The sequence below is a fragment of the Curcuma longa genome, chromosome 5, assembly GCF_044706935.1.
Source record: "Curcuma longa cultivar G26 ecotype Majalengka, Jawa Barat chromosome 5, ITB_CL_G26_1.1, whole genome shotgun sequence".
Lineage (NCBI taxonomy): Eukaryota > Viridiplantae > Streptophyta > Magnoliopsida > Zingiberales > Zingiberaceae > Curcuma > Curcuma longa.
Genome location: NC_133865.1, coordinates 3915897 through 3941931, shown reverse-complemented (window position 1 = coordinate 3941931; position 26035 = coordinate 3915897). Strand labels below are relative to the sequence as shown.

General features: G+C 35.4%; 1 protein-coding gene across 3 annotated transcripts; it reads left to right on the top strand.

The window, feature by feature from the left end:
• Nucleotides 1–1665: 1665 nt before the first annotated feature.
• Nucleotides 1666–26035, top strand: LOC141828870 (putative serine/threonine-protein kinase At1g54610). Of its 3 annotated transcripts, none has more exons than XM_074716257.1 (9): nucleotides 1666–2335; nucleotides 6965–7249; nucleotides 7472–7789; nucleotides 10752–10979; nucleotides 14917–15017; nucleotides 20787–20901; nucleotides 22985–23428; nucleotides 25076–25783; nucleotides 25899–26035. In XM_074716257.1, exons 1-8 carry the CDS (start codon nucleotides 1877–1879, stop codon nucleotides 25343–25345), a joined length of 2220 nt encoding a protein of 739 aa, XP_074572358.1. In that variant the 5' UTR covers nucleotides 1666–1876; the 3' UTR covers nucleotides 25346–25783; nucleotides 25899–26035. The 3 variants fall into 3 exon arrangements, with proteins under 3 accessions (XP_074572358.1, XP_074572357.1, XP_074572359.1); XM_074716256.1 differs by having other exon boundaries at nucleotides 25073–25783; XM_074716258.1 differs by lacking the exon at nucleotides 1666–2335 and adding an exon at nucleotides 3998–4353 and having other exon boundaries at nucleotides 25073–25783.

Genomic DNA, 26035 nt, shown 5'->3' with positions numbered 1-26035 from the left:
CTCAAAAATGACTGCTGGACCCAAATCTGCAAGAGATTGATTCAAATCCAAATCCCTCTTTAAGAAGAAGGCTCCATAAATTTTGATAAAAGAATTACTTGAAATCTTTTTCACCGTCTAATTTAGACTAGGATTAGATCCAACAGCAACTGATGATATACAGCCTATTATATTAAAAGTGGAAGCAGGAGCAGAAACGTGCTTTGAAGTCTACATGTGACATTCACATGGGAGATGCCTAAATCTAAAAGAGTTCTTTAATAAAAATTAATTGATTTTTATAATTATATAATATTATTTTAATAAAATATAATTTTATATTATCAAACTCTTTGATATACCGACAATTTATTATTATAATCTGTGATAATTAGCCTCCGAAGGCCAGTGCGATTTCAGCACCGACCGGCGGAATATCAAATTGTGTTCAAGGGTTAAACTGGAATTTGTGCCTTTTTTTTAAGTTTCCAGGAGTAAATTGAAATTTCTCTCTAAAATATATGAACACAAGTGCGCGGTGGCTTGCCTTTGGGATTATGGTGCAATGATAAAAGATGAAACATACTTCTTTGGTAATGATTATTCAAATTTCATTAAAAATATATTATACTTGAGGAGTTTAAAAACTTAATTTATAGTTGATAAAATATTTTCACGAGTTAGACTAAATATCTTTAAGGTTAGTCAAATAGTAAAAATTGAATACTTTGATGAAAAACATGATAACATCCGCCACAAACATCCCTTATGATGGACCTCACAATTTAATGAAGAGAGATAAATCAAATATTAAATAACCCTCTAGATGGGAAGACTTTTTAATCATGGTGGCAACAACTCAAACCCTTACATACTTGATCATGGTTTGAAACTATCGATTCGATAGTTCCTGATAAATCGACCTTTAACCTTAATCGTCCAAAATGATTCACGATTCAAAACCACTGTTTTATAACTGTTTTATTATCATTCAAGATTATTATATTAAAAATTTTAAAATTATAAATTTATAAAATTATTTGTCCGTTGTTGGATCATATGGTAAAAAAAAATTATTAAATAATTATTAACACATGAAATCAAACGATTATAAATTAAGCCTCTCTTATTCTTCTTCCTATTATTAAAAATAATAATATAATAAAATAAATTTATTGATTATTTATTAAATAATTAACTAAAAGATAAATAATTTAGGGTACTTATTATTTATCCAAAAGACCTATGAGTTCGGGTCGGGTGCCATGAGCAAGTGTAAATCTTTGTCCTTCTATCACTAAATACCAATTCAGTTTAGTCGAGAGCATGTAGGAATTGGAAGTTCTATTGGAAATCAATCATTATTTGATAGAAAAATATAATATAAAATTTAATATAATAGGCTCAACTGCATGGATGTAAATTTCATGAATATCAGATCCATTACATACAATATATTATATTAAATTTTATATTATATTTTTTTATATAATGTATCATTGTTATATTTGATAATAAACACAATAATTATTAGTTTAAAAAAGATCGTTGTTTTTGTTTTATGCTCTGTTCCCATTAGCGTCATTGTCACACTCCTCCCACTCCAACTGTTCCACTGGCTCGACCGTGCCCTAAGCAGGTAACATAACCGCGATACCGATAGAGCAGAGCAGAGCGGAAGTCTCATCAACTCGATCCCCACCTGCAGAGAATCCAAGGAAACTCTGGAACACCTTCTCGCTCTCGGCCTTCTCCGATCCGTCGTCTTCCCTTCCCACGGCTATTACGTTGCCTCCCCCCTCGCCGCCGATGGGCGACAGCGAGGAGGAGGAGATCTCTATGTACTCGATCGAGGCGCGGTGACCTGTGAATCTGGGATCTTCCCCTCTGTTAGCCCATGGGTTGTGCCTGTGGCAAGCCCTTGGCCGTCGAGTACGGTCGAAGGAGGAGCCCTCGAGAGAGGTCGCCCCTCCAACCTCTGTCGGCAGTAGAGGTCTTGCAGGTCGATGCGCCGGCCAAGAGGTCATCGGAGACGGCTTTATCCGTGTCGTCCTTGAGGCGCGAGGAGGTAGCCTCTGTTAGAATGGACGCGGCCGTGGAGGTGGCGGCGGCAGCGGCGGGGAAGAAGGTGGCGAATGGGCCGGTTCGAGCTAATTGGTCGGATGCTGAGAGGAGGAGAGTCGCAGAGAGACAGTCGCAACGGAAACATCCGATGCAGGTGTTCGGTAGTGTTGCCAAGGCCATCGAAGGAGAGCAGGTGGCGGCTGGGTGGCCAGCTTGGTTGGCTACGGTGGCTGGAGAAGCCATTATGGGTTGGGTGCCACGCAAGGCCGATTCTTTCGAGAAGCTCGATAAAGTAAGTTTTGTTGTTTGGCCTTGGTATCACTTCTTGTCGTTATTTGCGACGGTCTTAGTAAAAAATGGTCATGTTTGACTTTCTAATATAGTTTTTTGTTTTGTTTTGTTTTTTGCTTTCTATTGTAACAAAGTTGCTAGGCGGTCTAAACATCCTTGGAGCTTGAATACTGTGCAACATTTGACTATGATCTGCTGGAGACTATGATCCGGTGGAGTACGTTTAGTTGGATTTGTGTAGTATGTTATTTACGAACTTGAAATCTACTGAGGCCAATTCAATAATTGGTTGATTGCGAAGTTGTCCAAGTCATATGTGGAACTCCATAAAATTTGTAGGAGGAAGGATTAGTTAGATGTATCAATAGTTCGATAACTAGATGAACATAAGTTCAATTGTGTATGCCTAATTTATACATTAAGTTTTAACAAGAAATACACTATACCCTGCTCATTGCCCTGCTGTGTTTTTAAATGGAGACGACAGCAGATGCCATTCTTGTCACCACTTCTATCGTAGTGGATGTTCTTGTCATATTCATTTGAATTGTCAAAATTAAAGAGGAAAGCCATGGTTATGGAACGAAGGGATACATATAAAATAGATATTTATTAAAGCAGCATATTCGCTGTCTTTGTGTTCCATTGGATTTATCCAAAAGACCATCTAGTTTTGCTTGTAACAAACTAACATGTCATGAGGAGTTTACTTCTACCTGTTTCATTTCCCAAATAATCAGCATTCCAATTTTTGTTTTTGGGAAATCCTCAATTTTAAGAAGATTGGAAGCTCAAAAAGAGAAACAAAAGATAATACTGCTCCATGTTATTACATCATTTGTTCTGTTTATGATTGATGCAATTAAATAAATTAATGTGTATGATTCATGATATAGACTGAAACTATTAAATTAAAATGACTTGTTTACTTGGTGTAATATAAATATTGTGGTTATTAAGTTGGTAAAAAGAAAATCTTTTCCTTCTTGTCTACCTTAAGTTGTGGTATAATATAAATATTTGGGGTTATTTAGTTGGTAAATAGATTTTTTTCCTTCCTGTCTACGTTTCTTAAACTGATAAAGTGTCAGCTTCTACTTTTTCTCTTGCTCGTTTGTACTGGTTTGATCTACTAATGGGTGTCTAAGGTCTCTCAGCTATAGGTCCCAACATTCCTCCCCCACTAGATATTAGTGATGCTGATGAGGATGAGCTTTGAATTTCCAATTCTACATACCTCATATTGCCACTTTTGGTTACATGCCAAGATCCCCGCTTCAGGATTGACCAAGTTGTCTACATTTTTCCTGAACCCTTTGCACCTTTTGTTTTTTCTTCTTCTTTCAGATCTTTAACACTATACCTATCATAATCTGCTATTGTGAGGATTAACTGTTTCTTTGGTTGATTCCCTTGGAAACCATATCTTATGAGACCACAAATGAAAGTGTCACTTTCTAGGCAACTAAGGGAAATAGCAGGTGAGGAGGAGATCTCTATGTACTCGATCGAGGCGCGGTGACCTGTGAATCTGGGATCTTCCCCTCTGTTAGCCCATGGGTTGTGCCTGCAAGCCCTTGGCCGTCGAGTACGGTCGAAGGAGGAGCCCTCGAGCAGAGGTCGCCCCTCCAACCTCTGTCGGCAGTAGAGGCCTTGCAGGTCGATGCGCCGGCCAAGAGGTCATCGGCGACGGCTTTATCCGTGTCGTCCTTGAGGCGCGAGGAGGTAGCCTCTGTTATAATGGACGCGGGCGTCGAGGTGGCGGCGGCAGCGGCAGCGGCGGGGAAGAAGGTAGCGAATGGGCCGGTTCGAGCTAATTGGTCGGATGCTGAGAGGAGGAGAGTCGCAGAGAGACAGTCGCAACGGAAACATCCGATGCAGGTGTTCGGTAGTGTTGCCAAGGCCATCGAAGGAGAGCAGGTGGCGGCTGGGTGGCCAGCTTGGTTGGCTACGGTGGCTGGAGAAGCCATTATGGGTTGGGTGCCACGCAAGGCCGATTCATTCGAGAAGCTCGATAAAGTAAGTTTTGTTGTTTGGCCTTGGTATCACTTCTTGTCGTTATTTCCGACGGTCTTAGTAACAAATGGTCATGTTTGACTTTGTAATATAATAGTCCTTCATCAAGTTTTTTGTTTTTTTGTTTTTTGTTTTTTGTTTTTGCTTTCTGTTGTAACAAAGTTGCGAGGCGGTCTAAACATCCTTGAAGCTCGATACTGTGCAACATTTGACTATGATCTGGTGGAGACTATGATCCGGTGGAGTACGTTTAGTTGGATTTGTGTAGTATGTTCTTTACGAACTTGAAATCTACTGAGGCTAATTCAATAATTGGTTGATTGCGAAGTTGTCCAAGTCATATGTGGAACTCCATTCAATTGTGTATGCCTAATTTATACATTAAATTTTAACAAGAAATACACTATACCCTGCTTATTGCCCTGCTGTGTTTTTAAATGGAGACGACAGCAGATGCCATTCTTGTCACCACTTCTAGTGTAGTGGATATTCTTGTCATATTCATTGGACTTGTCAAAATTAAAGAGGAAAACCATCGTGATGGAAGGAAGAGATACATATAAAATAGATATTTTTTAAAGTAGCATATTCGCTGTCTTTGTGTTCCATTGGATTTATGCAAAAGACCATCTAGTTTTGCTTGTAACAAACTAACATGTCATGAGGAGTTTACTTCTACCTGTTTCATTTCCCAAATAATCAGCATTCCAATTTATGTTTTTGGGAAATCCTCAATTTTAAGAAGATTGGAAGCTCAAAAGAGAAACAAAAGATAATACTGCTCCGTGTTATTACATCATTCGTTCTGTTTATGATTGATGCAATTAAATAAATTAATGTGTATGATTCATGATATAGACTGAAACTATTAAATTAAAATGACTTGTTTTACTTGGTGTAATATAAATATTGTGGTTATTAAGTTGGTAAAAAGAAAATCTTTTCCTTCTTGTCTACCTTAAGTTGTGGTATAATATAAATATTTGGGCTATTTAGTTGGTAAATAGATTTTTTTCCTTCCTGTCTACGTTTCTTAAACTGATAAAGTGTCAGCTTCTACTTTTTCTCTTGCTCGTTTGTACTGGTTTGATCTACTAATGGGTGTCTAAGGTCTCTCAGCTATAGGTCCCAACATTCCTCCCCCACTAGATATTAGTGATGCTGATGAGGATGAGCTTTGAATTTCCAATTCTACATACCTCATATTGCCACTTTTGGTTACATGCCAAGATCCCCGCTTCGGGATTGACCAAGTTGTCTACATTTTTCCTGAATCCTTTGCACTTTTTGTTTCTTCTTCTTCTTTCAGATCTTTAACACTATACCTATCATAATCTGCTATTGTGAGGATTAACTGTTTCTTTGGTTGATTCCCTTGGAAACCATATCTTATGAGACTACAAATGAAAGTGTCACTTTCTAGGCAACTAAGGGAAATAGCAGGAAATGAAATTGGTAGGGAAAAAATTAGCAGCAATGGATAGGAAAAGGTTCCCTTTGTATGTGATTCATTGGAAGGCATAAGAAAAAATGATTAATTTTTAATATTTCAAAAAAAAATGATGTGGATTTTACCTGAGTTTCCAATCAAAATTGTGCATAATACTATTTCTGCCTGAGTTTGGGCAGAAGCAAAATGTAGACGTGGCTGATTGGTACATTTACAGGAATTGGAGATATATAAATTATTATGTAAATGTGAAAAAGTTAAAAACATACTAAGAAACATGTCCATTACATTTTCTTGAGGAAAGCAAACTGTTTTCAACGTTCTGATAAATTCTATATGTAATTTATGTTGATTAAGCAACCATGCATGCATTAACATTTTTCATATCAAACTTCTAGACCGTAGATGAATTACAAAAAGAGCAGTTTAGTGCACAAAGCTTCCGCCAATACGGGATCCCGGGAAGGGTCTATTGTACACAACCTTACCTTGCTGTGCAAGAGGATATTTCCGAGATTCTAACTCATGACCTCTAGATCACACAACAACAACATTATCGTAGATGGATTATCATTGTGAAATTGTTTATATCACTTATTCAGAGTTACATAAGTAATATATGTTTAACAAAGTTAACATTACCACATTACTAAACTAGGTTGATTTTCAGATTGTATACTTGTAATTTTCTTGTTTTATCATCTTGCCACCTGACTTTGTTAGAACCTGTTTAATGTTTCCCACAAAGTGGGGTAGCGAGAATGCAATATTATATGTTTATCAAACCATGTGTGATAAAGTTGCTGCTATGTGATTTTGAGATCACGGGTTCGAGTCGCGGAAACAAGCTCTTGCAAAATGCAAGATAAGGTTACGTGCAATAGATCCAATGTAGTCCGATCCTTCTCTAGGACCTTGCATTGGCAGGAACTTCATGCACGGGACTACCCCCTTTATCAAACCATGTGTGAGTTATGTGATCAAAGAAATCATGAGTAGGAAAAATAACAAGCCTATCTTTTTGGTTTGAATCTTTGACTACAATATTGGTGTGACATCTTATTATTGTCACAATGTCACTATTTTCCTATCTTATTAACTGGATGCTCTTTCTCATATGTTTTATTAATATATTTGTAGTAATGATGCTTTTCATTCTTGTAGATTGGGCAAGGGACATATAGTAGTGTATACAGAGCATGGGATCTTGACAATAAAAAGATTGTTGCTTTAAAGAAAGTGCGGTTTGACAATCTGGAGCCTGAAAGTGTAAAGTTCATGGCTAGGGAGATTCTCATTCTGCGGAGACTTAATCATCCAAATATAGTGAAGCTGGAAGGTTTGGTAACATCACGCATGTCTTGCAGTTTATACCTTGTTTTTGAGTATATGGAACATGACCTTGCTGGCCTGGCTTCTTCCCCTGGGTTAAAGTTCAGTGAACCCCAGGTGACTCAGAGTTAATAATTTATTATCTGTTAGATACTTGATGATATGCATCATTTCTGTATACATTGAAGAGTCATTGTTTGGTTACTGGATGAACACTCGATCTTTGCAGTTCATTGAAGAATATTAGATGTATTTACAAAACATCTCTCAATTTAAGGTCATATCTTTTCTGTTTCAAGCTTGCTATATCATTGCCAATTTCTTTTATTTATTCTACAGGTTAAATGTTACATGCAACAACTTTTACATGGCCTTGATCATTGTCACAATTGTGAAATTCTGCATCGGGATATCAAGGGTTCCAATCTCTTAATAGACAACAGTGGCATTTTAAAAATTGCAGATTTTGGCTTGGCAAGTTTCTTTGATCCTGAGCAACGACTTCCATTAACTAGCCGTGTAGTTACCCTTTGGTATAGACCGCCAGAACTTTTGCTAGGAGCCACTAATTATGGGGTTGCTGTTGACTTATGGAGTGCTGGATGCATTCTTGCAGAACTATATGCAGGCAAACCTATAATGCCTGGACGAACAGAGGCAAGTAACTTTGTTTCTCATGCTGGCTTAATCCCTGAGTTTTTATGATATCATACCAGTCTTATGGGACTGGAGGTTTTTTCTTTATTGACATTGTGGTTATTATTTGGTCTTACATTCCACTCTGCAGCCACATTATCATCAAACATCATTATTATTTCCTTCTTACTCTTTTGTGATTTGTGGTAAATATGATTTGATTTTAAAAATTAAAGGTTTAAAGATAAATAGAACAAACAATAAATATATGAAATGTAGTTTTAATAACAAGACAAACAATGATGAAATAATTAAAATAAATGAACATAAAATTCCTATTGGCATGATTTGCATTCTCGTAACATGGGTGGCATGGTTGAAAAGTACCATTCTGATAAATTATGAAAATGTACTGATACTAATTGGTATGGGTAATCTCTCCCATGCCTCTTGTGCTGATTGTAGCAATGAGTATTGTTATGCTGACACTCGCCATGCTTGGATAGATATTATGATGAATTTAAGTAATGTTTCTTATGTTTGTATAACTTGTTTATTGAAAATTTTAATTTAATTGATTGTCTAATTTTTTTTTTATTTTTATTTTGTAAGCAAACAAGGTAGTGGAAGAAGATTGTATGAATATTTTTTTAATAAATTTATTTAATAAAAATTGAAGAAAGAATGAGTGAAATTATCTTAATTTAATTACCACTTGATATGGCTTTATTAAAAACTGAAATATCTAAGTGAAAAGCATTAAATAAATGCTCAAGTCATTAGTTGTGGCAATTGGTGAAGCCGTAACCTTAGCGGCCCCTCCAAGGTGTCCCCACACACTTTGAAAGGGGTTAAATCACCCGGGGGGGGGGGGGGGGGGGGGGGGGGGGGGGGGGGGGGGTGGCTTTTACCCTAACATATCAGCCTTTTTGCATGGGGGAGGTCAGACACCTAGCGAGGCATTTTACACCTGTTGGGGATTGATCCCAAAACCTTGTGCCAAACACCCATGCAGGTACCAACTGCACCAACCCATGGGGGCAAATGTCAAGCATTAGTGCACTATAATATGACAATTTAATTCAATTAATTAACTAAATTGCTATTTTTTTGCTATTTTTTTGCAAATGTGCACCCAAAACTTCAACAAGCAATAATGCTTCTAACCTTCCCTCTAACTATGTACTCTTGGATTGAATGACTTGGTGTCATCATAACATGGTGCCTAAAACTCTAGCAAGCAATAATGCTTCAAACCTTACCCCTAGCTATGTGCTCTTGGATTGAATGACTTGGCTAGAGGAGATGAATTGATGACTTAAAATTTTTATTATAACACAACTAAAATAATGATTAATAGCAAACGTATATGTGTGATCTAGTGTTAAATATATAGTGTAAAATAAATAAGAAAGTAAAGCACATGCTAACAAGTGGATTTTATGTGGTTCAAAGTTTGCACTTCAACTATACACCTAAGACGCTTAAGCTGTGTCACTCCTCGATTAAATATATTCATACCACTGCTTTAAAAGAGACAATGAAATAAACATCTGCAAATCGAGCTAAACACCTCCAACGTACCAATCTTAACCTAGATATTGTTTCAATGTCGTGTAGACATTTTAATATATGGTGTTAGTGGTAAATTCGAGGTGGAAGGAAGAAAGAGAAGAAGAAGAAAAAGATAAAATAATTATATAGTTAAGTTCAATATGTGTTTTCCATATAGAATGCTACAATTTTGATATTATCTTATATGAAAACAAACTATAAAATTAAAAAATAACAACATTATCTCAATTTAGCAAACCAAGAGGTGTCATGTGTTCGCATGAAATGATAGTCCTCGACATGATTGACACAACAATACAGGAGATACCATCTCGGTGTTGAGTAATATCGAGTTTTGATAATTTATTGGAATGATACGTTTTGACCATTTCACCCAACATGGTATGAGATTTTAAACCATGGTTTAAGGTATGGATGGACAATTATAATAATTCCATGATTTCAATGATATTGTGTCAATATATTGTTGTGTGCTCGCTAAACATGTATCAAGATTGTGTTACACTTAAATTATCATCATGAGATTTCTACATCTAAGCACTTATATTATTCAATCATCATACAATAAGCACTTAAATAAAGGAATCCAATCTGTACAATTTCTATTTACAAAAGAATGAATTGTCCAAAGGAGGGGATTTGATTCAGTGCAGATTTTTATAGACTGTCCTTGACAATAAAGTCAAAGTGGATCTATGCATGATGACCTTATTGGTTATATGGTTCATTAAAAGCTTACTAGATTCATCACAGTTTTATGGAAGAAATGATCTAGTTAACGTTCTGAACACCTGGTGGTCTAGCTTGTGTTTCGATTAGACTTGCCTGCCCAAGTTTCATCACCGTGAAAGTCTTCCCTTTCCTCGTAGCTGGTGTAAATAGAAGCAGTCACACCCTTTTCATTATTATCTTATATTTAATGTTTCCAAAATATATTTTTCTCTGGAAAAATTATGCTTCTCCGTGAATCAGGAGCTATATCACGTTTTATAATAATAGGAATATATCTACCAGTGCCTTAAATTGTGTTTGATGCACTTAAACTAAGCATTGACCTGTTGACCTTAAAAGACCACGAGCATAACATGATGCTTTACTATTTTCTTAGTATTAGAGAGTTCTAGGTAAATTAAGGAAAATATTTTATTGTGATTGGCGAGGTGTCAACTGTAATTCCTATATCAAGTACCTTTGCTTTCGGGAAAAAAAATTCTGAATGCAACTATACGTTGCAATGGGACCTAACATCAACTAAGTATACATGTATATATTTCTGCTTGGTAGTTGGATCCTTTTTTCAATTGGACACAACTTTTATTTCTTGAATTCTTCATGAAAAATGATAACTATGTTTTCTTGACACATTTATTTTAATGCTTTCCTGAGTTTTAATTGATCATATGTGTAGGTAGAACAGTTGCACAAAATATTTAAACTCTGTGGTTCACCTTCTGAAGAGTATTGGAGGAAATCTAGATTGCCCCATGCTACCATTTTTAAACCACAACAACCTTATAGACGATGTGTTGCTGAAACATTTAAGGACTTTCCTCCATCTGCTCTTACTTTACTTGAAGTTCTTCTTTCAGTGGATCCTGCAGACCGTGGAACTGCTGCTTCTGCCCTAAAGAATGAGGTACTTTGTTACTCGAAAAAAATTCTGTGATTAATCTTGGCATTGTATAGATGAGCTAGTATTTTATTTTACGTCTCTTTTCATTTGTTTACACATTACAACTATTTGGTTGATGTAGTTTCTTTCATAAATCAGCTTATTTTGGATTTTAGATTGTATCTTACGTGGATGATGTAGTTCTTTCATTATTTGTTTATGTTAAATTCATTTTTGGTGACGCCTCACAAAATGGTTTTTTCCCCCACAACTTACCTTGATTTTCATGGCAATTGAGTGTCATTGTGGTTGATGGCTGATATGTTAGTGTTAGGCCTAGAGCCAATTATGAGATGATTAACAAGGGAATTTTTGTATCACATTTCATTAATAAAAGACAAAGTTTATGATTATTATATTTACTTCAGATCCGTGTTAGATAAATAAGTATAATAATGTCCTAGGGTAGTAGGTTCTAGTCTACAGCATATCAATTAGTTGAATTGATAGTGGGAGGCTGTAGACATATATATAGAACACTACTCTTAACTATTCCTAGTCAAGCTTTAATATACAAGGACAATATTAATGCATTGAGATTAGCATGTAGGTCAACTGAAGAAGAAAAAAGAGAATATATACTGAATTGATCCGTCATGAGAATGTTTCATGGATCGTTATATGAGTGTCATAAACATTCTCATAGTGACTATTAATATAAATAATCCTTAGATCTTAAGTCACTACGATTTCCTATATAAGGAGTTGTGTACTTTAGTATCGACACACATTACTTGAAATAAGGTGGACTATAAAGTCGATCACTGGGTATGCAATAAATTATGCAGAGGGATATGAATGATGTAGATGAGATCTATCTTTTTCATATGACGGAAGTGATATCTGTCGGCCCCTTGATTAAGTAGGATTATTAAAATGCATGGTCATACTCAAATAAGTCAATATAAGATATTGAGCTCATTTAGTTAAATGAGTCTGCTTAGAGATCAAGAAACACAAAGATTGATAAGGGGATGACACGGTCTATGCCTCATGGATCAATCTAGATATAAATGATAGAAGGATCAAGTTATACAAGTTAATAGACACAGAAAGGTTAGGTCGGATCTCGACATTCTCATCACTTGGGTAGCAATGATGCATTGCTAGATGTCACTCATTGCTGATGTATCTAAAATGTTATTTTAGATATATTACCAACGTTATGAAAACCTTTTAGATCACATATAAAGAACATGTTAATTTGGAGAGGGGTATATTTTAGTTTGACTAAAATATGATGGACTCTAAGATTATATAGTTAAGTTGAATCTGAGTTAGACTCAAATGAATCCAACTATTGGATTATTGGATTAAGTCTTATCTGAATTAGATTCATTGAATTAGACTTAACCACTAAAGAAGATTGATGTCCATGAATAGAGATTAATAGAGTATTGATGAAAAGGAGAGTAAAAGACAAAAAAAATTTGTATTCATTGGATGACTCTTTGTATTCATTGGATAACTCTTTGTATTCATTAGTATTCATTGGATGACCCTTTGTATTCATTAGATGATCTTTTGTATTCATTGGATGAGTCCAAAAGACCAATTTTATGCATTTGGTTGATGATCACTTCGAGTCTTCTCTTCTTTTACTCTTAGCAAAACCATCCAAGTTGCTAGTACAACAAAGGTGGTTCTTCTTTGAAGGTTAAGTTCGTGCGACGAACGAAGGACATATTCGTGTGGATATCGAAGAGGCACGACCATTTTGATCGTGCTGAGATCTAACAAATCAAATTGCTGTTGGGATTGTTCCGTTCACACAACAAAGGTGACAACTCGATCGAACATGTATACTACATTTGCATGGATCTCTAGAGGGATCGGATTTTATTCTGCTGCATTTATTTGTTATTTTTTATAAAAGATCCCTACCTGATGTGGTGGCTGGATGATGTTGAATGGGAGATCTGCAAATAGAAGCACAGAGAAACAGTTTTGTAAATCAGATCATTCTACTAATCAAATTTGAATGGCTTGCCTTTTTTGTGGTTATCCACTAGATCAGATCTTGCCCATCCTTGTGCAAAATAGTGATTAGAGATCGTGTTGGAGAAGCTTTCCCAGCAGACAGCTTGGTGCTTTCTACTAGGCTTCTTCTTGCAGGTGATGATGTTCAAAGGAAAAGGCTTTTGATCAAAGGGCTTTGGTGATTGGATGATAGGTGAGGGGAAGTTGTTGGGTTCTCAGAACATGGGACTAGAGAAGGTGGGGTGACTTTGATGGGGCTGGCTGGTACTAAGGGGGATCTGCCGTGGTGCAGATATTTGGATTTTGGAGGAGTTCAACCTCAAGAACCTGGACGTCGGAATCACAAATCTGTGGAGTGCTAGCATGGTGACATTTTTGCTGCTTTGAGGGTAATTAGTGGGTGGAAGGATAGGTGGTGGCATGTGTGGATTGAAGCCCCCATTCTACACCCAGGTAGAGGTGATTGTTTTGTGATGAACATGGCAGAGCATGTTTTCCGCTGGATTCCTCTTGAGGAGCCAACATTGACACTTCTCCCTCATCTGAGGTGCAAGAGGTAGGGAGGGAGCTTTGCACCTAGACATTAAACTGCTGCAAGAAAAGTGCCTTCATGGATTATCTAGCTAGTGACAACTTCTCAACTTGATGGTGTGATGGAGGCAAAGACCCATATCAAAGTTCACTGCATCTGTCGCCAAAGGAGAATTTCATAGGCAAAATCAATCACAAGTAGACTGATGCACTGGTGGTGCAGATGGTGGAAGAATGCTATAAAGCAGGAAGGAATCAGGAATTAGTTGCTTTGGCTGTATAGAGGTGGAAACTACAATGAGGAGGGAAGAAGCTGCTCGATTTAAATATTGTGACCAAATAAAGTCAATTTTGGAGGAAAGGGGTAGTGAAGATCTATGAACTTCTGTACAGAACAAATGTGACACAGATCTTGTGGCCTAGAGGTGTGGTATTAAGTGGGATAAGATCTGGAGCAGCTAGAGTAGCAAGGGACCATGGTGCATGGAAGCATGCACCAAGGTGGAGATGACAATATCTGAGAGGTCTGACTTTGAGCGCCATTGGAGCTAGAAACTGTGGTCAATTTAGAGTTGCGCACTTGTTGAAACAGAGGAAATCAGTATCAAGAGATTCACTATCAAAAGTTGGGAGGGGAGGTCACAATCTCCATGCTAGTGACTTATAGAAGGTGGTGGAGGTCAATCTAGAAGAAATCAGGAAAGAATCTATGTGAATTATATAGGAGATCAATTGCTAATCTTCTTTACATTTCTGTGATAGATTCTTATTTTGCGGTATGCTGTTTAGAGATAACCTAATAGCCACAACACTTATCATGCATGAAATATATACTGTGTGGATGAGTGGGTAGATTTGTTTTGGAACAGGTGTCTCTATTTACAGTTTTTTTTTCTTTTTTTAGCAATTTTCTTTTTTTCTAAGAAAATTGTTTATTTCCCAATATATTTGACAGTAATTTTTTGTGTGTTTGAGGAAGATCAAGCATCTTCCACAAAAAAAAAATATTTTGTTTTTCTTTTCAATTTCAAAATTTGTTTTTTGGAAGGCAAAACTTGAAATCCAAAAATTAAAAAAATATCCGGTAAGCAAACAAACTTATTGGTGGTTAGAGAGCACAGATCTGTATGTACTTTTCAACGGGTTATACTTTTCTCTGTCAATCTGAGTGATTGGTGTATAAATTCCCTTTACCTTGTTAGGTGCATTGATTTCTAGAGCGTCATGCTGTTTTCTGAGTGAGTTGGTGCATAAACTCTCTTTGCCTTGCTAGAAGTATTATTTTCTTTAATGTCATCTAACATACGTATATTATGGAGGTGGAATAATATCCATGTAGTTGACCCATAGTCAGGAGTAATGCTTTCATAAGTTTACTGTTTGTTTGCAGTTCTTTACAATGGAGCCTCTTGCTTGTGATCCTTCAGGCTTGCCTAAGTATCCTCCTAGTAAAGAGTTTGATGCAAAGAGACGGGAAGAAGAAACTCGAAGGTATGTACCCCCTGCTGATATAGATTTTATATGCCACTGCATTCTTTTGGTGTTTACACCTTAATTTCTGATGCTATCTCATCTCTTAGTACAAATAGTGATGTTTGATTGGAATTTTACAATTTGAACCTGAAAGAGACTGTCCATGCCCAGAATCTCAATAGGTGGAGAATTGGGTGATGGATAGTGCTGTAGAAGAGCCGTGTTTATGCAAAACCAAGCTTAAGCTCAGTAATATTCAAGCTTGTTTATTTTCGAGTTTCAGCTAGACCTTTTTCAGCATTGGACTGAGACAACATTTCAAAGTTGGTTTAGTAAAAAGCTTTAGCTTATTTATGAGATGTTCAATCTCATTTATACTTACACAAACAAGTTAGTCCTATATCAGTTTATTATAGGCTTATTAATCATAGTGGATATAATTGAATTTGATCTTAATATATGGCTTTGTTCTTTCAGCAAATGTCAATTGGGAGCTATCAGATGTTTTCTTGTGGATGTACATCACTTTGCTATGTAACTTGCACTCTTATAGTAACTGTGTTTATATTTGTAGTTTAGATTAAAATTTAATTTTAATATGTAGATACATTTTACATTATTGTGCAAGAACACAGAATCAAATCCTGTCTTCGTCACCTTGGCAGAAAAAAAGATGCGCATATATCTTAGCTTATTTGAAATTCTTCAGTAAACAAAATCAGTTTGGATTACTCATTTTTGATATTTCCAACATACAAAACCTATTCTCATGCTTGTTGTATTGACTTTTTATGATTCATTATACAACACATCCAAATTCCAATTGAATTGTCACTGTTTGGATTTTATCTTGTCATGTATTTTTAGAGTTATTAGTTATATGAGTATAGGTTTTGTCCCGCATGGAAATCTACTTATTGCATATTATGTCAAAATCTCATATAGTGGCTAAGTTGCTCTCTTTTACATAACAAAAAAATGGTGGATTTTCTTCTTCAATTCACTTACTTTAAGTCATGAGTTTAGATCATGAGTTTAGTGTGACAGCGCAACCTCCATTCCATCCACCTTGACAATGCCTGATTTCTTCCATATTTTTCTTTCTGTCGCATTTCCCTCTTGTCTCACCATTGCTAGCGAACCAATGACTACAACTTTACTCCCTGTTTGTCCTTTTCCCCTTGTCCGTACCTTAACCTAGAGCTTGTCTCCGATCCTACTGTCCTTGCAACTTTGGACGTCCTTTGTAGTTTGTATGTGGCATAAGATTTTCATATGATACGATACACAACAACGCTGCTGATATACAACCATTGCTAGGGCTTTGGGATGATTGTTTGGCCCATAGTATAAAATAACATGCTTAAGGTATATGTGTATTTTTTACAAGGTTTTACTTGTAAGTGTATGTAGCACATTTGATTATATGGTTTGATATTGTACCAGCTGCATTGGTCTTGCATTCTCTCCACCACCTTATTTTTAATGTGAGTGTGTCTGTTGAATTATATTCTTAATTAATTCTGATTCTTAGCATCACTGTCACAAATGTGTTTTGTTTTGGCACCTAGTGTCTTATTATTCTTAGCCAACCGTGCTAAACCTGGATAGTCTGAACCTATCCCGGCTTTTTCAGTATGATTAAGATAAAAGTATTATGCCTAGAAGCTTATAATCTGCACATGCTATATCATCTCGTGAATGGTTGATGTGTATGATGATGAAGTTAGATTTAATTTATTATTAGGGCTATAGAAGCCACTTATCTAATCATGATTTGAAATTTCATACCATATTGTCAAAATGTATCATTTTGATAAATTATTAAAATTTGATACTAATAAGCTAATCTTTCTTGTATTGCTTGTTCTAATTATATCGATGAGCAAGGTCTGAAGTAACATACCAAGTTGGTTGATGTGAATAGAGTTTACTATTCCGCTTATTGATTGGTGTGTGAATGCTCGACATCAACACCAACATAGGAGCGGTGGAAGCTGAGAGGGAGAGAAGAGAGATCAAGGGAGAGGAAAGAAGTTATCGGAGAGAGAAGGGAAAGAGGTACGGGAGTGAAGGGTAGGGTGGGTTGCTATAGCGTGTGACAATGGTTGTTGTGGACAAGCTGTAAGGCAAGGGTTGAGCTAGGGATCAAGGAGAGAAGTGAGAGAAAATAGGGAAAATAGGTAATTCCTAATCTTATAAAAATATAACTAGCCTAATTAAATAGATTGACCTAAACTATTCTATATATAAACTTATTTTAGTTTTAAATAGAGAAAAATAAATTCAAATTGAGTTCGGTCTGAACCCACTTAATTCTAATCATGTCTATTTGATAAGCTCAACCTATCCTTAAACCAAATTACACTAGGTTCCGAAACACAAAATATTAATTTGATTTAGCTCAATTAGTTAGCTAAGAAATTTTAAAAATTTATTTTAAAATATAAAAATTAATGAGATAAAATTTGGTACTTAACATAAGTGAAGTTTTTTTGGTCTGTGGTTAATTTTTGTGATATTGGAAGAGATCAAGGTTGTCAAAATCACGAGTCAACTCGGCGAGTTTACGAGTTTACGAGTTTACGAACTATTATTTCAATTCCGTGTTGAATCAACTTAAAATCGGGCCCCCCTTGTAAACTCGTAAACTCGCGAGTCAACTCGGTCAAATTCGGTAAACTCGATAAACAAAGGAAATCTTTGTTTGATGTTTCCTTTTATCAAATTTGGACAATAGAAGCTTATTTGGTGTATCTATTGGACTATTTTTGTATGAAATTTTAAATTTGTCATTTTGTAACTTGATGTTGAAACATAAATTTTGAAAATTTCATATCTTTTCATGTTAAATTTTCATGTTTAGTCTTTTTTTATATGTGAAAACATGTTGTTGATAACTATGTTTATGCTTTTTTATTAGATATGTGAAATAGTGATTGTTCTTATGAAGTTATGATCAAATATATATTATTTGACATTTTATAACTCTTTTTTGGATTATCTGTAAACTCGTACGAGTTTACAATACGAATTTACGATACGAGTTTGTGCACCCCTAACCGAGTCGACATTGGAATCACGAGTTTGACAACCTTGGAAGAGACCAAGAGAGATTATGCTAACAAGTGATAAAAAATTATAGTTTGATGAAATCGTGTCAAGCTTCCTCTCCTCTGTGTTTTCTCTCAACTTTCGTTTGAGTGTCAAGAAACAACTAGGCTATGACACGGCACATTGATTAAATACAAATTTATTTGATTAAATTAAAAAAATAATTTATTTATTTTTCTTTTACTATTTTTAATTTATTTCATTAAAATATCATTTAAGATACATTGTGATTGCAATAGGTATGTGTTGATAAGATTAAATTATTTTTAAAAAAAATCAATTTTTAAATTTGAATGTGATTTTATCGAAAAAAATTATGAATCCAAAATTTTTAAATTTAATTGATTCGAGTCTAAGTAGAGTTTGATATTTTTATTAGAAATTTTATACTTATAAGATTAAATAAATTTATTATGGAATTTAAAATCTAGTTTAAACCTAAAATATAACCTTTTACATTCTAAAGTTGAAAAATCTTTGATCTCTCTATTAGTTACGTAGAAGAAACAAAACCAAACTAAAACTAAATTATAAAATTTTGAATTATTTCACTACATCCAAGAGATATTTATTTAGGTTTTATCAAACAAAATAATAAAAAATGATATTTAATGCTCAAATTTCTTATCAAATAAATAATTTTCAAACAAAAATTACATAAATTCAATAAAATATATGCTCATTTCAAACGAAATTACATCAGCAATGATAGCATAGCCTGTTGTGTCTTCAAATCTGACATTGTTCTAATGTTGTAGAATTCAAAAGCAGTTTTATCCCATTTTATAGAGTACAAGAGAATGGCTCATTTTGTCGAATCATTTCAACAATATACATGCAAAAGTTGAATAGATTATAAGTGTAAATTATTATAAAATAAGAAAGTATATAATTTACTAGTGACTAAAGCTAAAATTTAAAACTTAAATGTTTACAAGTACTTCTAAATCTGAACACCGAGGTGATCAAATTAATTAACAAATATAAATAAACATTGAATATGTGTTAGCTATCTAATTAATTATCAAGCAAACAATTAAATGCAATGATAAGTCAATTAAAAATTACAATTTATATTAAGAGAAATTAGTTATGTTATTATTAATAATTCAATTAAATAACTATTAGAATTGTATTGACACATCATGATTTGATACCGAAACCATGTCGTTCCAATCAGAAATCGAACCAACGAAGCTTGAAATTTTAAACTTTGTTTATGAGTATTGTGTCACATCGACAATCAACACTCATTGGCATGCTATGAGATGTATTAAATTGAATTCAAGTAATGCTTATAATTTTTTGTTTGCATAATAGTATTGAAACTAATGGGATAAAACTTAGTGGGCAAAAATCAAGATGGCACCCCACTTTTCAATTAAAGTCAGGTGAACATCTCATTTTCAATTGAAGTCAAATGTGCGCCCCATCTAACATGAACTTCCTAAATTACCCTTACCCATACTCTTTTGTAACTACTTGTTAGCTTTTACACGTTGTAGAAACTAGTAGGTAGTTGCTACACATTATAGAAGCTACATGCTAACTTTTACACGTTCAATTATGATTAGATTATGTTCATTTGAAATGTATTGAGTGTCATGGAGTCCTCATCGTTTGTTTTTCTCTATGAAATGTTGTTTTAACTAGGTTATCACTAAGAGAAGCAAAATCAAAATGATATAAAATCATCATTGCAAAAGCTAGCAACTAGCTTCTACACGTTGTAAAAGCTAGCAGATAGCTACTACATGTTGTAGAAGCTATATGCTAGCTTCTACATGCCCGATCGTTATTAGATTATATTCATTTGAAATGTAATAAGTGTCATGGAGTCTCCATCGTTTGTTTTACTCGTTGAAATATTATTTTAACTAGGTTATCACTCAGGAACGTAAAATCAAAATGAGATAAAGTTACTGTTGTAGAAGCTAGCAACTAGCTTCACAACGTGTAGAAGCTAATTTCTAACTTCTACATAGCCGAATGATAAAATAATGTAAGGCCATTTCCGGTAGTTCAAGTCAAATAGGATGTCCATTTGATTTTAATTAGAAATGGGATGCCCATCTAACGAAAATGCAAATGATGGACACCCTTTTGATTTTTGTCCAAACTTAGTTGTTAGACCTCGCTCTTAGGTATACAACATCTCCTCTTCTTTTTATTTTTTATTTCCTTTGTCTTTTCACTCCCAATTTGCCTCCGACCATACATTAGTACATGGGTTCACCGGCATGGTACTGAAACCATGTCAATCCAATGAACAACTTAAGCTTTGATGCCATTTGAGTCTAATATGCTTAGTTTGTTAGTAGTCAGTTCTCCGGTTCTGCATGACCTACTATTTAATTGCAAAACTCCTTGGTATTTCTAAATAAGTTGTAAATATTTGTGGTTAAATGATGTCATTTCTTTTAGTATGCTAGGCTTTGGAGCATTTTTCTCCATGATACATGGACTATTAGTATAAACTTGATGTACCTGTATCAGTCACTCAACGTTCCAACATTGACGCTCTGAGTCAGGCATCAGCATCATCATTGATCCTATGAAAAATATTTTTATAAACTGAGGCATTGGACAGATTCCTACCTACATTGGATATAGGGAGTCCAAATAATATATATTCTCCTTTTGTCTTTGACAGCTCGTGGCTGCTATTTGCAGGCAATATGTTACCGGGGGCAAGGTACATAGGCTTGACCATGAAAAGAGAGGACAAAGGGACTCTAAAGCTATTCCTGTACCTGATGCCAATGCTGAATTAACAACATCCCTGCAGGTTCTTTTACCTACTCTTGATGTTAATCATTCAACTGTTATTGTTCATAGCCAGTGTTATTTTACCGGATGCCACTTTCCTTCCTCCCATATGCAAGTTATTGGATTTGGAATTTGGTTTTAGTTTCTCTATTCCATTGTCTTTTCTTTCCCTTTTCTGTTTTTTTTTTTTTCCATTTCATGTAGGTATTGACTAGCAATTTCTCATTAAATTGTTTGTACTTCAATGGAATTGAGTTGCCTGAATTTAACTCACTAATTTGTCTGCTCTTTTATGGAGATCAAATCTTTCTTGAAATATGTATTATTGATGCATAAAAACCTCCTTTTGAGTTTTGGTTATTGTTGTCATTCTTTTCCATAGGTTCTTTCATCTATTTTCAAGATGTAGACATGTTCATTCTTTCCTTTGAGATTGTTTCTGCTGCCTCTGAGTGAGGTCTGTTTTCATGAATATGCTCCTATAAATCGCCCAAGTATTGTAGATGTCATACATCATATATGGAGGAAAATTGTAGCATGTGTTTAGTGCAGGTTCCTGTGTGCTTTTCATGGGACCATATGAAAAATATACGTTCTTAGTGGTGTTAGCTACTTGGCTTCACTTGATGTTAAATATGAAACTGGATGTAAAGATATAAATAATCATCTGATTGACTTAATAGACCCTTCTCGCTGGAACCCATTCTTTTAATAAAGGTTTGAAGGATTTTTTTGTGCCGGTCAACACAAGCAACACTTTTTGTCATTTGAGGGACCAAACTATGGAACAACCACCACGATGACTCCACCCATCGATGATGGCAAGGCTTCCACCAGGGTTTGTGACAACGGCAAAGAGTGGTGAAGCTTCCACGAGGCTTCATGAGGCTTACCAAGATGATCCCCACACAACATGGCTTCCTTGAGGCTTCCTGAGATGGCCACAATGTGGCAAGGCTTCATCAAAATAATCCTGGCAATGAAGAAGCTTCCGTGAGGCTTTGAGCCTTCCTGAGATAGTCCCAATGTTGTGAGGCTTAAATGAGGTACACGATCCTTGTTCTCCTCCTTTGCTTCATTCTCCCCTTCACTGCCTCGTTCTCCCCTCCTTTACCTTGATTTCCTTTTATTAGTGCTCGACTCTATCACCAGTCCTGAAACTTGGCACCAAACACCCTACATAGTCGGCATGTCTCATTCCAGACAGGGACTAAAACCTTGGCTGGGAAAGAGATTTCAAAGCTTGTTTCTACTCATCAAATGGTGATTTTGAAATCATAAAGAATTAATTACCTACTTTGTGATTTACCAAATATGGCTAATGTAAATTAACCTGCAATCTCCCATCCAGCTACATGCAAGTTTGGTCCTCAGAGAGTCATATCTCTTGGTGCTTGGTCACAGCTCTGCATTCTTTACATAAGATTCAAACAATTGCTGTTTCTCTTGACTACTTGGGCGTGGCTACTAATTTTTCCATGAGGGATCAAATGCCATGTCCTTCGGACATATTTAAGTCCTAATTTTGGTGCCCAAGTATGACATTACATATTACACAAGCTGAACTACCGAAATATGTTAGTTCTAGCTTTGGTGGCCAAGTTATTGAGGCTGCACCAGTACTTCCTTTCTTGCTTTTGTCAGTCATATCATCTTTGATCTGTTGAGTGGCGTTGGCTTAAGTGCCCACATTTCTGGAAGAAACTGATTCATATCCTTCCAAAATTAAGGCATTCAGATTTGGGATAAATCCTTCATGGTCATGTGCTTGGATCGGAAGGCATTCTTATTAGTTATTTAATCAGTTGATTAATCTGATCAGAAAAAGAACATTGAGAAATGTGCAAACGAGGCTCATACTTGATGTGAAAAATGTTGTTGTCTAAGTCTCATGGAGAGTGTCCAGCACTCGAGATCCATAACTGAAGTCGTATGGTAGCATTGTTGAAATCTTTCTGTAGATAAGGAAACAGGAATAGAGTACGCTTAATACATTCTTACATGTTAATTTCTAAATTTTAGTATGCCTATCTTATTAGAGATAGACTTCTTATACAAGTTTCAGTTAAATGGAATTCTCATTTATTTTTTTCTGATACCAGAAGAGACAAAGCCTGGCCCAAACCAGAAGCCGAAGTGAAAAGTTCAATCCATGTCAGGAGCAAATAGCTTCTGGGTTTCCAATTGAACCACCTCGTGTAGCTCCAGTGCTGGAAGTAGCTGAAGAACCTCAGAATCAATTTTCTAATAGGTCCTTCCATTCAGGACCACTGGTTCATCGTAATCAATTGCCAAAAGCTTGGAAAAATGAGGAAGATCTGCCTAAGATTTTTGCTGTTGCAGATTTATCAGGGTTGCCACAACCAGCAACTGCGAGGAGGAAAGTGTTATCAGATGATGGTGATGATGATCTGATCACCCATTTAGGAGGTCCTCCAGCAGGTAGATTATCTGAATCTGGAAATGAATTTTCAAATTCTAGAAAGTGTGATCAGATTTATCATCAGAGAGTCGATGAGAGTAGCAACAAGACAGATCAACAAACTGTAAGTATCCAGTGGGCTTCTCTAAGTTCCAACTATTTCATCTATTTCTATTCAAATTCCATTTTTAACAATGCAGTTCATTGGCATAGTATAATTGCTTTGCAAGTTGATAGTTGCTTTGTGAATTGATAGAATGTTAGTGTTTAAAAGGGCATTCCTTCTTCTGTGTTCATTGTGTTTGTAATTATAGAGTTAATGAAAGCTAGCTATTAAATATCTGATGCTTGGTGCTTTAAACTGCCAGATATCCATGTTCTTTCTTTTGCAATATCCAAATAGCTAGAGATCCAAGTTCCTTGGTCATTTATCATATATGTTTCAGATAACTATTGGTTTATTCTGACTGTTAGTTGTTTCTACCATAATGATCTATTATTGTTTATTTTAACTATCACAGTTCTACTACTCAAATCAGGGAAACACCATTTTTTTGCTGGATATTCTCCATTCTAGATACTTGAGACTTAGATGCATCTTATAATCAAGGATAAAATGATATTAAACCTTTTATTATGAAGATCAAGGTTTCAGAAAGTGTATCCTGAGTCCTGACAATATGCTGTGTCAACTCACTGTATATCGCCTATATAGTAATCCAGTAGCATATGGGGTTAGTACTAAAAATATAAATTTATATTAGCAAAAATAACTAAGATATATACAATAAAGTATATAAATCAACATGTCCATTTTGTACGCTACCATCATCTTCAAGACTGGTTAGTCTCAACTGCATGGGATTAGCCATCTCAACCCTTGTCCTCTATTTAACTCTATGCAAGGTCCAATTCATACTTCACGTAGAAAAAGAAATATGCCCATCGTACAATGCAAAACACATGAATAAAATAATTAGTATTGATAACAATGTAAAATAGATTATATAACTAAGATACATAGTGTTTATTACTTGCAAAACAAATGCTTATGTTACATTTGAGTTATAAGCAAATTGAATAGCTTAGGATTTTAAGTAAATGTGATTTCGTCCAAAACCATTTTATTTTTCCCACAAACTCCATAGGTAGCCTACATAGACCATATGCGACTATGTGGCTGCTATATGACCAGGCTTGTGAACAGAGAATGTCACAAGAAAAAAAATAAAGGTGGTTGCCTTTATTTTAACTAGACATACACAACTGAAATGTCGGATAGTGGATCTTATATTATTAGATCAATTTATATATTTTTGTTCTTGACACTCACTTTTTCTTGTGTAAGTCTGCTACGTCGTAACCAACTCAGCTATGCCTCGAGGGCTTGTTCTTGACACTCACTCTTCATATGCGAGTGGATGTGATTGGTCCCAATTATCAATAAGATAATGTTTTTGTCACAATTAAGATTTGAACACTATGATAAAATTGATTAGACAACCATTTATTCCAAAAACTCTAGTGGTTAGGAAAATGATCAATTTCAGGTGAAATATAAAAACCCAACTTCGCTGGAACTACCTGTTCAACAGTGTATGACTATAAATAGCAATGTTCACAACTGATCTTGCTTATATGAAGATCAGCTGTAGTCTTTGCTATATGCTATAAAATCCTACATGTTGGTTCATGAGATTTTCACTTTGAATTCTTTTGTTTACTATGAACACTACGTTGAAATATTTTGAAAAACAATCATCTGCAGCAGCAGGGTTATGGGCCAAAAGGAAACAAGATACATTACTCTGGGCCGCTGCTGCGTCCATCTGGGAATGTTGATCAGATGCTCAAGGAACATGACCGTCAAATTCAAGAGGTATTTAGACGCTCTCGAATCAACAAAACAAAGATTAGGAAGATTCAAGGTGATGGAAACCAGTTTGGAGTAAAGCCTAGCAACTTCATTCCCATGCCATTATACCCTTCCACTCGTGGCTCGTCCATTCCAGTTTTCACATCCAGCCGTGGAAATGAGTGATTGGTTAGCAAGTTGGAACACATCTATCTATTTTTAAAAAAAATGGTTAGGGATATTCTGTATCACTTTATTTTGGTGGATGGGGTTTGGTGATACATGCCGATCCAAATAGTGAGGACGAATACGGCTTTATGATTACAATGTTGATGTAATATTGAGGTTAGATGGTGTAATTTTCTTTATACCGCTCCAAGATGCAAGAAATGAGCGGTTGATTGAGTCGACGACCTGTTGTAATGCAGCTCTTGTAAACTTTTGAAAATTCCAAATATTGGTTGTCGACATCGCCCACCACTGTACTCTGACCAAATACTGCTGTTGCACATCTGTTTATTTGCTCTAAAAGTAGAGGCTGCAAACTTTGCTATGGTTTATCATGTCAGTGTTGATGGATGTGAGGACGGATGAGTGCATTAATTGGATATATGTCAAAATTGGGTAAGATAATTATCTTGTTTACCTTGTTGATTCCTTGTATTTTTGGTAATCGTCTAAAGCAATAAGTTCTAGGTTGACTTTTAACTCTTTTTTTTTGTTTTGTTTTTGTCGACAGGAATAAGAGTACCAAGAACCCAGAGCAGCGTCAAGGTTGGATCTAACTTCAGATATGTTTCCCTTCAGAGACGATGTCGCAGCGTTTAAATCAGGCTCTTAAGAATATCAAAATCTCCTTTGTTCTCAATCACTTTA